We start from the raw sequence: 14,804 nt of genomic DNA on the forward strand, positions 1-14,804 counted from the left end.
CACCTCCGCTCCCTCACCACCAGACGCCTGGAGGAAGAATGCCTCATCTTCCGCCTCGGAACACTTCAACCCCAGGGCATCAATGTGGACTTCAACAGTTTCCTCATTTCCCCTTCCCCCACCTCATCCTAGTTTCAAATTTCCAGCCCGCACTGTCCCCTTGACCTGTCCGGACTTGTCTGACCTGCCTAGCTCCTTTTCCACCTATCCACTCCACCCTCTCCTCCCTGACCTATCACCTTCATCTCCCCCCCCGTGTGTGGCTACTAAGGATAGCTGGTCGTGTCGTTTCGTGGCTATCTCTCCACGCTTCAGGCTCTCTGCCTTTATTCCTGATGAAGGGCTTTTGCCCGAAACGTCGATTTAGCTGCTCGTCGGATGCTGCCTGAATTGCTGTGCTCTTCCAGCACCACTGATCCAGAATCTGGTTTCCAGCATCTGCTGTCATTGTTTTTACCACTGGAACTACAACACAGGTTCCCACCCCACTTCTGAGCTAGTTTAAACCCACCTGAATAGCACTAGCAAATTTCCTGCCCAGGATATTACTACCCCTTTGGTTCAAGTGATGATCGTCCTGTTTGTAGAGGTCCCACCTTCCCCAAAATGAGCCCTAATTATCCATTAGCCTGAAACCCTCCCTCCTGCATCATTCCTGCAGCCATGTGTTCAGCTGATACCTTTCCCTGTCCTTCGCCTTACTATCATGTGGCATGGGTAACAATCCAGAGATAACAACTCTGTTTGTTCTCGTTCTCAGCTTTCACCCTAGCTCACTGAAATCCTGCCTTACATCCCTATCCCTCTTTCTATCTGTCATTGGTACCCATGTGGACCACGACTTGGGGCTGGTCACCCTCTCCGTTCAGGACCCCAAAGACACAACCCGAGACATCACGGATCCTGGCACCTGGGAGGCAACACACCAATCCGGTGAGTCTCTTTTGTTCCGAACAAACCTTCCATCTGATCCTCTCACTATTGAGTCCCCAATGACTAATACTCTCCTCCTTTACCCTCTTCGCTTCTGTGCAACAGGCACAAACTCCGTGCCAGAGACCTTCACCCTAGTGCATGTTCCTAGTGAGTTGACCCCGAACAGTATCCAAAATGGTATACTTGTTTTTCAGGGAAACGACCACAGGAGATCCCTACACTGACTGTTTTTTTCCCTTTCTAACAGTTACCCAGCATTTTTCATGCCTAGGAGTAACTACTTTCCTGTAACTCTTATCTATCACAGACTCTGCCTCCCGAATTATCCAAAGTTCATCCAGCTCCCGCTCCAGTTCCCTAACGCAGCCTTGGAGGAGCAAGAATTGAGTGCACTTCTTGCAGATATACTTGGATGGGACACTAATGGCGTCCCTCACCTCAAACATCCTGCAGGAGGAACATTCCTCTCCCTGCACTGCCATCCCTGCTAGTCCCCTTACCAGAAGGTTAAAAAGAAGAAAAGTAGCTTACCTGATGTGTCCCTAGTGTGTAAAGTTCGAGGAGGTGGTGGGTGGGAGGCCTTACAAGAGTAGGGTCTTGGCTTTAGAAAACACTGACTTATATAGCTGAGGGGGAATAAAAAAGTCCCTCCATTCCCAGAAACCTCTGCTCTCTCAGATTCTGCTGCTGCTGATGCTTGAGGTAAGCTTTTAAAGTTTTAAATCAGTGATTCACCTTTCCCTACAGGCCCCTGGTCCAAGCTCCTGCTCTTCCTGCTGCTGGCAGCTGAAATCCGGGCAAATGTGAGGTAGTGCATTTGGAAGATCCAAATCAAGAGTGAACAATACGGTAAATGGAAAAGCCCTCTGGGGACAATTGATGTACAAAGAGATCTGGATGTTCAGGTCCATTGCACCCTGAAGGTCGATAGAGTGGTCAAGAAGGCATATGGCGTGCTTTCCTTCATCAGATAGGGTACTGAGTACAAGAGTTGACAGGTCATGTTACAGTTGTATAGGACTTTGGTTCGGTCACATTTGGAATACTGCATATTGTTCTGGTCACCATCTTACCAAAAGGATGTGGATGCTTTGGAGAAGGTGCAGAAGAGGTTCACCAGGATGTTGCCTGGTATGAAGGGCTCGTTATGAAGAGACTTTGATTAGATAAGAATTACTTTCATTAGAAAGACAGAGATTGAGGGGGAACATGGTTTGAAGTCCACAAAATCATGAAATGTAGAGATAGGGTGGATAGCAAGAAGTTTTTTCCCAGAGTGGGGTCTCAAATACTAGGGGTCTTGAGTTCAAGGTGAGAGGGGAAAGGTTTAAGGGAGATATGTGTGGCAAGTTATTTACGCAGAGGGTAGTGAGTGTTATGAAAATACGTGGACAGTGGAGGTGGTAGAGGTGGGCACAATAACATCACGATAACTGTGTCTAGACAGATACATGACTGGGCAAGGCGAAGAGGGATACAGATCCTTGGAAAATAGGCGACAGGTTTAGACATAGGGTCTGGATTGGCACAGGCCTGGAGAGCCGAAGTGTCTGTTCCTGTGCTGGAATTTTCTTTGTTCTTCTTTGATGATCTCTACTATCTGTTCTCTACAAGTGAAAGCTCGCTCTCTGTGTAACTGTCTCATCATTTTAACGACCTGTGTTGGGCTACTTTCAACTCTTTTAAAGAAAGAGATCCAGGTTGTTCACTGTTTATAGAGAAACACAATCTCAACATTCTATTGTCATCCTTATAAAGTCTGTCTGTATGTATTTTCTTTCATAATATGGCAGCTAGGATGAACAGAGTATGCTGAGCAGTCTGACAAAAAGTTTGATACAAGTTTAGCATGACTTCACTGCTTTTCAATTTTAACCTTCTTTAAATCCATTTTAATGCTTGGTTTGCTTATGGCCTTCGTGATATTGTATTTGTGCACAGATGCTGTTGCTACACTACTGCATTTAGATTATTTTCTAATTAATAAATTATCTCTTCATTTTTCATACCAAAATACACATTTATCTATGTTGATTTACCAGTTGTATTTAAGACTACATTAGTGTGCACACTGACTTTTGGATACAAATGCAAAGTTATCCCTTTGTAAAGTTCTTCATCCTTCATCACAGAAAATGATTCTGAATCCACCAAATAACAGACTTCCCACGATCAGGGAAGTCCCTTCATTTGATTGTTATTTAATTTGAATGGATTAAAAACCACATGCAGGGTGTTCAGAGTCATCAAAATATCACCCAAATCCTGAAGTTGAGAATCCATACCCAATGGCCTTTATTTTCCTCCACATATACTACAAAAATAATAATGAATTTTGCAAACATTTGCTACATTCAATTACTAAAGGAGCATTATCAACAGCATCTTGTATCTTGCAAAGGTTACAAATTATGCTGAAAAGAAACTACCATAAAGAAAGCTTTACTAATAAATGTGTTTGACGTAGTTATATAATTTCCCCATAAAATACTCTTATTGGCCACCATGTCAAGCACAAGATCTGTGTAACAGCTAAAATAAAACACAGCCTCAGAAGAAAATCACAAATTAATAAAAATCATGCAGAATGATTTTGGTGAATTCACTGATCATTATGTTCCATGTAAATGCTGCAGAAGGAACAGAATTAATGCTGCAAAGGACCATGTTTCCATTCAAAATCAGCATTGCTGAGGTTGACAAAGTGGGTTTTATTTAAACATTTTTCTAATCAATCTGTTGAGAGATGTTACTACACACCTCTGGAGTGGATGGGACTTGAACTTGGGCCTCATGGTCCAGGGGTAAGGACACTACCACTGTTCCACAGGAGGACACTACTAAAAGTAACAGGTCAGCATGAAACCTATGTTGTTATCTGTGGAGCTACCTGTAGAATGGGTCTACCAGATGATTGTACCCTACGACTGGCTAAGAATTATGCCACTGCAGCGAAAGTTGTCTAAAAATCTGAAGACTAAGTACGGAAAGTTTCTGCTTGCATATAAGTAAAAAACTGAGCAAAATAGTTATTTCAGAGGTGTTCAATTAAGCATTCTTAAAATTAAAATTTCAATGAAGATGAAATAATATATGGAGATACTCAATGACCCAGAGACTACTTTCAGAGTGCTAAATTTCTTAAAATATATTTCATAAAACATTTTTAGTAATATAGAAGTTGCTGAGTTGGAGTGTTCCGTTTATTCTTCAGCTTTGTGAGAAATGTCAGCCCCATCACAATTGTCACCAAGAAAAGTAAATAGATTAGATCCCCCGCAGTGTGGAAACAGGTCCTTCAGCCCAACCAGTCCACACCAGTTCCATAGTTCCCCTATGGAAATGTATTGCTGATTTATTACCCAATTCAATATATCATTTATAAGATTCGATGATATAAAATTGCGAAGATTATTATACAACCCTGTACATGTTCGGTATGAACTTTTGGACAACTGTGGATGAAATTGTTAACAGTAATGATAGGTGGTATGTATATTCAAACATTTGTATCTTCTGCCTGAATATAACTGGTGGGAGGGGTCTTTCAATATATTGGTTGCTTTCCCCTCTTACCTTAAAAATATGCCCCCTAGTCTTGAAATCCCCTATCTTAGGGAAAGACACCTGCCATTCATCTTATCTATACCTCTTATGATTTTATAAACCTCCATTAGGTCATCCCTCAACCTCCTATCCTCAAGTGAAGAAAGACCCAGCCTCTCCCTATAACTCAAACCCTTCACTCCAGGCAACATCTTGGTAAATCTTTTCTGAATCCTCTCCAGCTTAATAAAGTCCTTCCAGAAGAGGGCGAATGGAACTGCACACAGTATCCCAGAAGAAGGAACACCAACGTCCTGCATAAACTCAATATGACATCCCAACTCCTCTACTCAAAGTTCTGAGCAATGCAGGCAAGTGTGCCTTTAACCACTCTGTTTGCATGTGATGCAGACTTCAAAGAATTATGTACCTGCACCCCTAGGTCTATCTGTTCTACACTATCCAAGACCCTACTTTTATTGTCTAAATCCTGCCCTTGTTTGTTTCACCAAAATTCAACATTTCGCATTTATCCAAATTAAACACTACCTGCCACTCCACAGCCCATTGACTCAATTGATCAAGATCTTTTTGTAATCTTAGGTAACCTTCTTCACTGTCCACTATGCCACCAATTTTGGTGTCATCTGCAAGCTTACAAACCATGCCTTCTATATTATCATCTAAATCATTTATAGAAATGACAAACAAAAGTGGAGCCAGCACAGATCCCTGTGGAACACTGCTGGTAACAGGCCTCCAGTCTGAAATACAACCATCCACTACCATTCTCTGTCTCCTACCATTAAGCTAATTTTGTATACAATTGGCAAGCCCACCTTGAATCCCATGTGTTCGATCTTTACTAATTAGTCAAGATGTGAAACATTGTCAAAAGCTTTACTAAAGTCCAAGTAAACAATGTCTAGATTAGATTAGATTAGATTAGATTACAGTGTGGAAACAGGCCCTTCGGTACAACAAGTCCACACCGACCCGCCGAAGCGAAACCCACCCATACCCCTACATTTACCCCTTACCTAACACTACGGGCAATTTAGTATGGCCAATTCACCTGACCCTGCACATCTTTGGATGGTGGGAGGAAACCGGTCTACTGCTCTGCCCTCATCAATCTTCTTCATCACTTTCTCAAAAGACTTAATCAGGTTTGTGAGACATGAATTCCCTTGCACAAAAAAATCACATTGCTTCCTCAAAGAAATCAAATTAATTTATGAAACATGGTTTGTGTGTCACAAAATTATGTGAGCTTTACCTGATTATTTTGAAGTTTATTAATGGTCTTACCAATAGCATCTTTAATAATGAATTCTAAATTCTTCCCTATGACAGCTGTTAAGCTAACTAGCCTGTAGTTTGTCTCTCCTTTCCTTTTTGAATAAAGAAATTACATTCACTATTTTCCATTCTCATAGAATGTTCACAAAATCTACAGAATTTTGGTAAATTAAACTGGTGCAACAAATATCTCACTAACTATCTATTTTAAGACTCTAGGGTGAAGATCATCAGGACCCATGAAGCTGTCAGTCTCAGTTTCAACAATTTGCTGAGTATAGATCACTGGTGAGAGTAGTTTGCAAGAGTTCCTACCTCCATTCCATATCCTGATTTACAACAAATTTTGGGATGTTCCTTGCATCCTCCACAGTGCACACAGATGCAAAGTATCTTTTAATTGGCCTACATGCTTGTTTCCTTATTTTTGATAACTTATTCCCCATGCCATTACTCACTGTGGTAATGCACTGGAAATCCAGTCCCACTATTCCCAGAGTCGTCACAAATGTGACAAATTTAATCAAACTAGCTCAAGTCCCTAGTTTACTTGATTGATGAATTTTTCATTGATTGGTTGATTATGTTTCATCAGTTCATTCGAGTCTTTTGGAAAGTAACAACCTATGTAGATAAAGGAGAATCTGTAGGTGCAATCGCCTTGGATTGTCAAAATGTAATCAATTAAGTTTTACATAAAAGGTATGATAATGCTGCTCCTTTAACAAGGTTATATTGCCCTTGTTATTTTTTGAGAGGGGTCATAAAGCAGAGGTGCTGATATGTCTGAACTGGCTAGTTTAATAATGGTTGACAGATACTGCCTAAGGCAACAATCAGGGAAAAGGGCTTTTAAGTTTGATATTTTTAAAAACACTTGTACAATGAAAGGGGAGTGGCCAGTGCTCCCAGTTCAGGGATTTTTCTACTTTGGTTTAGTTTGAAGCTGTTGGTCAAAGAAAGCTCCTGGGGGAAAAAAAGCTTCCCTGATTCAACAGAGGTGTTCTCTCTCTCTCTGACATCACTCCTATAAGAACTCATGTTTGGATTTTTTTTGCCAAGGGGTGTGTTTATGGGGATGTTGTAGGAAATGACAAACATTCTTCGTTAAGTTGCGTTTTTGTGTTGGTTGGGTTTTCAAATAGTTGTTACTCTAAATTCTGTTTTCTTTTGCTCATGTGTACAGTAAATTCTGTTTTGCTACAAGCTGAGTGGTTTGGCCAGCTGCATTACTTCTAGAACATCCACGTCACATCTGCCAAAAACAACTGGAAATGTTAGGATCTGGACTACCTTCTTAAAATATTTTGAGGGGGTCTGACCAGGTCCAAAACAAAGGTTACTGCACAAAATAAGAATTCAGTTAACAGGAAACAGATTTGGGATAAATGAGTTATTCTCAGGTTGGCAATCTGAGTTGGTGGAATGCCACAGGATTTAGTACCATGACCTTTTACTATCTTTGTCAATGACTTAAGAGTCCTAATGTACAAGGGTTAAACTGGCTGATGATAGGTAGGACAGTAAGTTGACATGTTGATATAATGCATTTATAACTGAGAAAAAATTGGCAGTTGGGAAATAAGGTGGGATAACGTGAGCTTGGTGGGAAGAGTAGAATTAATATGTTATTTGAATGGAGACAGACAATAGATTTCTTTTATACAGAGGGGTCTAGATATCCTAGTACATGAAACACAAAAGGTCACTATGTAGGTTGGTACATCAGGTGACTTTTAAGGCAATTAGAATGCTGGTATCTACAGCACAGGGAAACAAATGGAGCAGGTAAGTGTTGCTACAGTTTTAGTGAGATTTTATGTGGAATACCATACAGAGCTTTTGTCTCCATTTTTTTCAAAACAAATAGTTGCATTATGAGTGGCATATGGAATGTACAACTGTTGGCTACGATGAAGCTGTTATGAGGAAAGTTGACCAGATTAGGCTGGCAGCCATCGGAATATAGAAGAATGAGAGGTGATCTTATTGAAATATATAAGATTCTGAATAGGATGAATGCTGCAAGGAAGGTTTCCCTTGTGAGGGAGTAAAGAATTAGTGAGTACAGGTTAAAAGTTTGAGGTCTTCCATTTAAAATTGATTTTATTTTCTTTCTCAGAGGCTCAATTTTCCCCAAAGAACAATGGAGGGTAGGTCACTGCATATAAACTATTTAGTGACAAGGGTGTCAGTGGTTATGGCGGAAAGACAGAAAAGCGAAGTCAAGGCCACAATCAGCTGAGCCATGATTTTATTAAGTCACAGTGAAGGCACGGAAAGCTAAATAGCCTATTCCTATTTTTTACTCGTATGTTCTTCCATTCTGTCATAATAGGCTTTGATTGACAGCACATTTTTCCTGTAAATGTCAGAAGAAAGTCACTGTTTTCTTATTAATGAAAAATCAGATTCCATTTCTATTATGAGATTCTACTGTTATCCAAGTTTTTAACCAACATTTTGTGGATTGAAGTTTTCAATTGACACCATTTTCTTCTTACAGTCTTTGGTTATTTTAAGTCATGAAACCAAACACGGAAGTTCAAATCTCACAGTATCTAACTTTTTAGGTACTGATTAATGCAATCTGCCTGATCTAAAATTCTACAGTTGGCACTAAAATCCTTTAGCTATATTTGGAAGAAAAATTGATTGATCACTGAATATTCTGGCCAATACCTTTCTTCAGCCAGTACCTCCAGAAAGTAGATTAAATTACTATCCATTTTTGTGAGTTCAAAATAGCTGACTCACTGACCCTCATAGCAAAAGTCAATGCATTTCTTTGTCAATTACAATTCTTTGTAATGGAGGTTTATATGGCTGGGTAGAGGTGAAGTTTAGAATTGTTTTTTGGTGGCCATATCAAAATGGACAATAATGAACTGGCAGCTCATTCTAAAATCAGCATGAAAATTATATGTTATATAAAATAGATTGATGACTTAGCACTGTTCAACTTGTGCTATGATTGGAGGTCAATTTCATGCTGATGGTATCTGAGGAAAGAAGCAGTATATTCTACTTATGATTTGAATTTTTAATCTGTATGTTCTAAAGATACTTACAGGCATTCCTGCTATTCCATCTAATCCTGGGTGACCGACCTCTCCAGGTTCTCCCTAAAAAAGTAAGAAACAGGTGTTTTTCGAAAAGAAATTACTGGACTCCTACCGATATAATTTGCCACACTGGGATGAATTTCCCATTTTTATGAAAAACTTTTCTTGAGTCAGATTCATGACATCTGGTCTACCGTGGTTCATGGTGACCTTTCTGATACAAACAACCACTCTTACCACTCCACCCATCTTGTGGAATTACACAGCAGGAGAATCAGAAAGGCCTTCCACTGCTGAGAAATTCTGCATTCACGCAGCGAGTGCAATATTTAAAGCCCAGTTAGATATCACTTCAAACACTGCAAGCCAGGAAATGGCCCTCACTTTGCATGGCTCCATCATAATTTTGGAACACTTGGTTCAGAAAGGCAAGTTAGTGCCTCAGTTCACTTTATGTGACCTGAAGTACTGATGGATTGGATGGTGGAGAGAAGGACAGTATTATATCCTGTTAACTGGCAAAGGATTCTGGATCAGTGGTGCTGGAAGAGCACAGCAATTCAGGCAGCATCCGAGGACAGGCAAAATCGACGTTTCGGGCAAAAGCCCTTCATCAGGAATAAAGGCAGAGAGCCTGAAGCGTGCTGTGCTTCCAGCACCACTGATCCAGAATCTGGTTTCCAGCATCTGCAGTCATTGTTTTTACCTAACTGGCAAAGGATGCCAAGCTAGCAGATCTGGCCAAATGGACAGAGAAAGTGTGTTCAATTTGTTATGACTTCCTGGGGTAGCACACTAGAAATCAAGCCCTGCTATTTTCAGAGTTGTAATAAAAAAATTAAAGATTTTATAAAGTATGTAAAGTTCCTCAATTTACCTGACCTTCAGAAGCAAATTGAAAGAAAGCTATGGACCAGGTTTCTGTACTTATCAATAATTACTATTTATTACAAGTAAATAGGCTCTAACTACAGCTAAACAATTATAAACTACTGACACACAATACTAATTAAAGCTCTGATCCACTTTTAAATGTACCCTTACACTCAGACAAACATATAGAATAAAATAGGATATGGACTGTGAAATAACTCCAGGGAGGTCTTTATTCTGTCACTAAGTCACCCTTTACTTACACATGGAGAGTCCTTGACACTAATCCAGCTTCCTCAGTGCCAGCTCTCAGAGTGAGCAGAACCTCTGACAGTCTTGTTTTTATTTGACAGCGGTAGTGCTTATTTTTCCCCAGCACCCATGTTGTGTGTGTGCAGGTGTCGGACACGGTGAAAAACAGTAAGTGTGTAGATCTTTATTTATATTCTACCACCAGGAAGAAAGGAAACAACCGAGTGGCCAGTGACTATCAGTGCCCTTCTCAAAGGGCAATGCTGCAAGATCAAACAGTGAAGGGGAGGGCAGGGATTGAATCAAAATAGAGTTTGAGGGGGAAATAATACACTCCACTCCCTACGGTGCCCACCTTAACAATCTTGTTTCTTTCTTTTTCTTTGAGAGGTCTGGACAGGGTAGTCAGGGAGAACTAGCTCTGACTCAAACAAAGAACTGGGACAAGCTTGAAACTGATTTACACAATAGACATTTTTATGGTGCAAGAGTTTCTAGTTTGGAACGCATTGCCTGGAAGTGTGGTAGATTAAATAACCCCACAGAAGCTGGCATCCAGTCACTAAGTTGCCTTTTATTTACACATGGAGAGTCCTTGACACTGATCCAGCTCCCGCAGAGCCAGCTCTCAGAGTGAACAGGATGTTTGACACCCTTTTTTTTTTCTTATTTTCCTCTTTTTTATTTAACCTCAACACTACCGCCTAAGTGCGGTAGTGCTTATTCTTTTCCCAGCACCCATGTTGTGTGTATGCAGGTGTGAGACACTGTGAGAGACACAAGGTGCATGAATCTTTATTCAATTTCCACCACCAGGAAGAAAGGAAACACCCGAGTGGCCAGTGACAAGCAGTGCCCTACACATCAAAGGGCAATGCTATGTGATCAAACAGTGAAGGGGAGGGCAGGGGTTAAATCAAAATAGAGTTGGAGGGGGAAGTAATGCACTCCACTCCCTGCGGCGCCCACCTCTCCCTGAACAACTCCAGGGTGTTGGTGGAGACCGCATGCTCCTTCTCCAAGGACACCCAGGTTCTAACGTAATTGCGGAAGAGGGGCAGGCAGTCAGCCCTAACAACCCCCTCCACGGCCCGCTGCCTGGACCTGTTTATGGCCAGTTTGGCCAGGCCCGGAAGCAGACCCACGAGGAGGTCTTCAGACCTGCCCTCCTTCCTCCGTAACAATCGTGTTTATTTTTTTTCCTTTTTTTCCTTATGGTGTGTGTGTGCAGGTGTGAGACACAGTGAAAGACACAAAGTGCACGAATCTTTATTCAAATTCCACCACCAGGAAGACAGGAAAATACCCGGGTGGCCAGTGACACAATCGTGTTTATTTTTATTTTTTTATTTTTTAAATTAACCTCCACACTACCACCTAAGTGCGGTAGTGCTTATTTTTTTCCCCAGCACCCATGGTGCGTGTGTGTAAGTGTGAGACACAGTGAAAGACACAAAGTGCACGAATCTTTATTCAATTTCCACCACCAGGAAGACAGGAAAACAACCAGGTGGCCAGTGACACAATCGTGTTTATACCTGTCAGCCAGAGTTCCATGATTGGACCAGATTACCAAGCCTCAATCAGGGAACTCATATTCTATGATGTTCACCTGGCTGACCTTGGTACAATTACTACATCCCTACTGCTCTAAGTCTGAGGATGTAGATCCTTTTTTTGGTAGCTCCTCTAAGGGTGTTTTAACACAGGGTCATGTTCCTCTAACTCTGCATCTGATGCAGGTAGTATGTAACACACAGTAGCTCGCCTCCGAAGAAATTCATTCTCCTCTTCAGGTGGAACAGGTGTCGAGGTAACAGCATTCACTATGTCCATCTCAGATTCCAAGGTATCGTCTATGCTTGATGGTGAGGGAAAACCCATGGGTTCTGGAAAAGCTGGAAAGGCAGTTGAGGAGCCGGGCATGTTTGCTACTACATTATTTGTGAATTTGCAGTTTTGATGCGGTCCACATGCACATTCAGGATTGTCACACCTACCCGAACTTTAGACATCACTGACCCTGTCCTCATGATGACTGTATCTCTTACCCATGCCAGGCCATTTCCGTGGCTCCTACACCAAACTTTGACCCCTGAAGTAAACTGTCTCTCTCACTTATTGGAATCTTATGTCCAACATTAGCTTTCCTGATCCCATTTCATCCTCTCTCTGTCAGGTCTGGGAAGATCAGATTTAACCTGGTACAGAATCTTCTCCCCATTAGCAACTTTACTAGAGCTATCCCTGTAGTTGCATGAGGGGTGGTTCTACAATCAAATAGGAACCGGGAAAGTATGGTATCCAGTGAAGCTGTTTTTTTAAAGCTGCCTTCAAAGTTTGGACTGCTGTTTCTGCCAGACCAGTGGATAATGGATAGTTTGGAGTTGTTCTTATATGACCAATGTTATGGACTAGGCCAGACCACTCAAAACATTCTTAAGCAGGCAGCCCAGACCATAACTTTGTAATTTGTTTTGGTAAGTGTACAGTGAAAATTACCCAAATTAAGTTAGCGAGGTTGACTACCAGGTTTAAAACAGACAAAAAAATTATTCACAAAATTACACAATGAAACACGAAGAACAGAATAAAGAACCTCTACAGAACTCAGTTGATTCAAACTAGACTGATGTATGCTGTTCTGAATATACACAACAGTCCCAATAAGCAAACCCCCTTTCAGACACAGTACAAAAATGGGTCAGATATTTACAGGAAGTTAGAAGGGAGAGAAGAGAGTTTCCACACATCTCACTGTTGAACTCCTAATCTACAGGTCACTTCTAAAACATGACCACTTTGTCCTAAATCTCATCTGTTTATTACCCCTCTGAAAAAAAAACAAGGATAGAGTATCTTTGAGCTAAGGAACAGCTTTTAGAAAAAAACAAACTAGCTTTGTGACACCTTCCCCCTTAAAAAACAATGAACTATCAATACCAAAAGATGGCTTCACTTTTAACCCTTCAAAAACCAAGTTAGTAGTCTAAACACACATATAAACAATACTAACTATTAAGATGAAAACATGCACAACCACATGCAAATTCAGGTTGCGGAACACACACCACCGAATGCCTCTGTTTCTCATTCGAGTTTCGATAATGCATTGGCAATCACATTTTTGCGACCTGCCACATGCACAACTGTGAAATGGAATGGCTGTAACACAAGCTCTATCTAACTAATCTGCCATTTTTGTCCTTAAATTTTTCCACAAATGTCAATGGGTTAAGATCAGTGCATATGATTGTCTCCGATGCATTGCTGGTAATATAAACACTGAAATGGTGTAATGCCAATACCAAGCCTAAAGTCACATTCTCCACTGTTGAATATTTCTGTTAACGAACATTCAACTTCCTGGAAAAATACCCGATGGGTCTTTCTATTCTTTCGTCATCCTCCTGCAGGAGCACCACACCGGCATCCACATTATTGGCATAAATAGCCACCTTGAAAAACTTTGTGTAATCCGGTGTGGCTAATACTGGGGCAGTGGTCAACACAGTGTTTAGGCTGTCAAGTGCCTTTTGACAGGGCACAAGTGAGGACTGTAGATCCGAGTCTAGATTAGAGTGGTGCTGGAAAAGCACAGCAGGTCAGGAGCATCAGAGGAGCAGGAAAATCGACGTTTCGGGCAAAAGCCCTTCATCAGGAATTGCTTTTGCCCTGATGAAGTGTTTTTGCCCAAAACGTCAACTTTCCTGTTCCTTGGATGCTGCCTGACCTGATGTGCTTTTCCAGCACCACTCTAATCTAGAAATGCCTTTTGATAGTCTGCTGTCCACTGATACTTTTTGCCCTTTTTTAACAATTCAGTCAGTGGAGCAGCCACACTGCTAAAGTTCGGCATAAACGTTTGGTAAAATCCACTCAACTGTACTACTGCTTTTTTTGTTGACAGTGTGGGAAATTCCCCAATTACTTTCGTTTTTGCATCTCATGGGGCCATTTGTCCATGTCCAATAATATGGCTCAGGAAGGTGACTTGGGCTTTGGCAAATTCACTTTTAGTCTGCCTTCTGAAGTTGATCAAACAAGTCCGATAAATGCTGTAAATGTTCCTTCCGTGAGTGACGAAAAATCACCAGGTCATCAACAAACAACACACAGTTGGGTAATTCAGCAATGACCTTATTAGTCAATCTATGAAATGTGGCTGGAGTGTTTTTTAATACCAAATGGCATGACTTTGAACTGATATAGTCCATGTGGCATTACAAAAGCTGAAATCGCCTTTGATCTCCCTGACAGAGGTATTGCCAGTAGCCTCTGAGCAAATCCAACTTAGAAATGTAAGTTGCTTGTCCCACTTTTTCGACACAGTCCTCCAACCAAGGAATCGGACATGCATCAGTCTTTGTAACGGCTTTGACTTTCCAATAGTCCACACACAACTGGGTACCATCTGGCTTTGGCACCATGACTATGGGTGAGCTCCAATCACTGTAACTTACTTTGATTATGCCATCTTGGAACATGTGCTCTATCTCCTTCTGAACCTGTGCCATCTTTGGAGGGTTATGCCTCTAAGTACATTGCTTAATCAGAACTGCATCTCCTATATCTACATCATGCACAATTAGAGTCATAGTCATAGAGATGCACAGCATGGAAACAGACCCTTCGGTCCAACCTGTCCATGCCGACCAGATATCCCAACCCAATCTAGTCCCATCTGCCAGCACCCCGACAATATCCCTCCAAACCCTTCCTATTCATATCTGAAAATGTGTTGCTGGAAAAGCGCAGCAGGTCAGGCAGCATCTAGGGAACAGGAGAATCGACATTTCGGGCATAAGCCCTTCTTCAGGGCTTATGCCC

The 14,804-nt window shown here is 41.3% G+C and overlaps 1 protein-coding gene across 1 annotated transcript in view; it reads right to left on the reverse strand.

Moving 5' to 3' along the window:
• Nucleotides 1-14,804, reverse strand: part of col21a1 (collagen, type XXI, alpha 1) — a 468,143-nt gene that overhangs the window by 186,164 nt on the left and 267,175 nt on the right. The window contains exon 17 of the mRNA XM_043681233.1: nucleotides 8,856-8,909. Coding sequence (XP_043537168.1) covers nucleotides 8,856-8,909 — 54 coding nt within the window. The remainder of the gene's footprint in view (nucleotides 1-8,855; nucleotides 8,910-14,804) is intronic.

This window comes from Chiloscyllium plagiosum, chromosome 3 (assembly GCF_004010195.1).
Source record: "Chiloscyllium plagiosum isolate BGI_BamShark_2017 chromosome 3, ASM401019v2, whole genome shotgun sequence".
NCBI lineage: Eukaryota > Metazoa > Chordata > Chondrichthyes > Orectolobiformes > Hemiscylliidae > Chiloscyllium > Chiloscyllium plagiosum.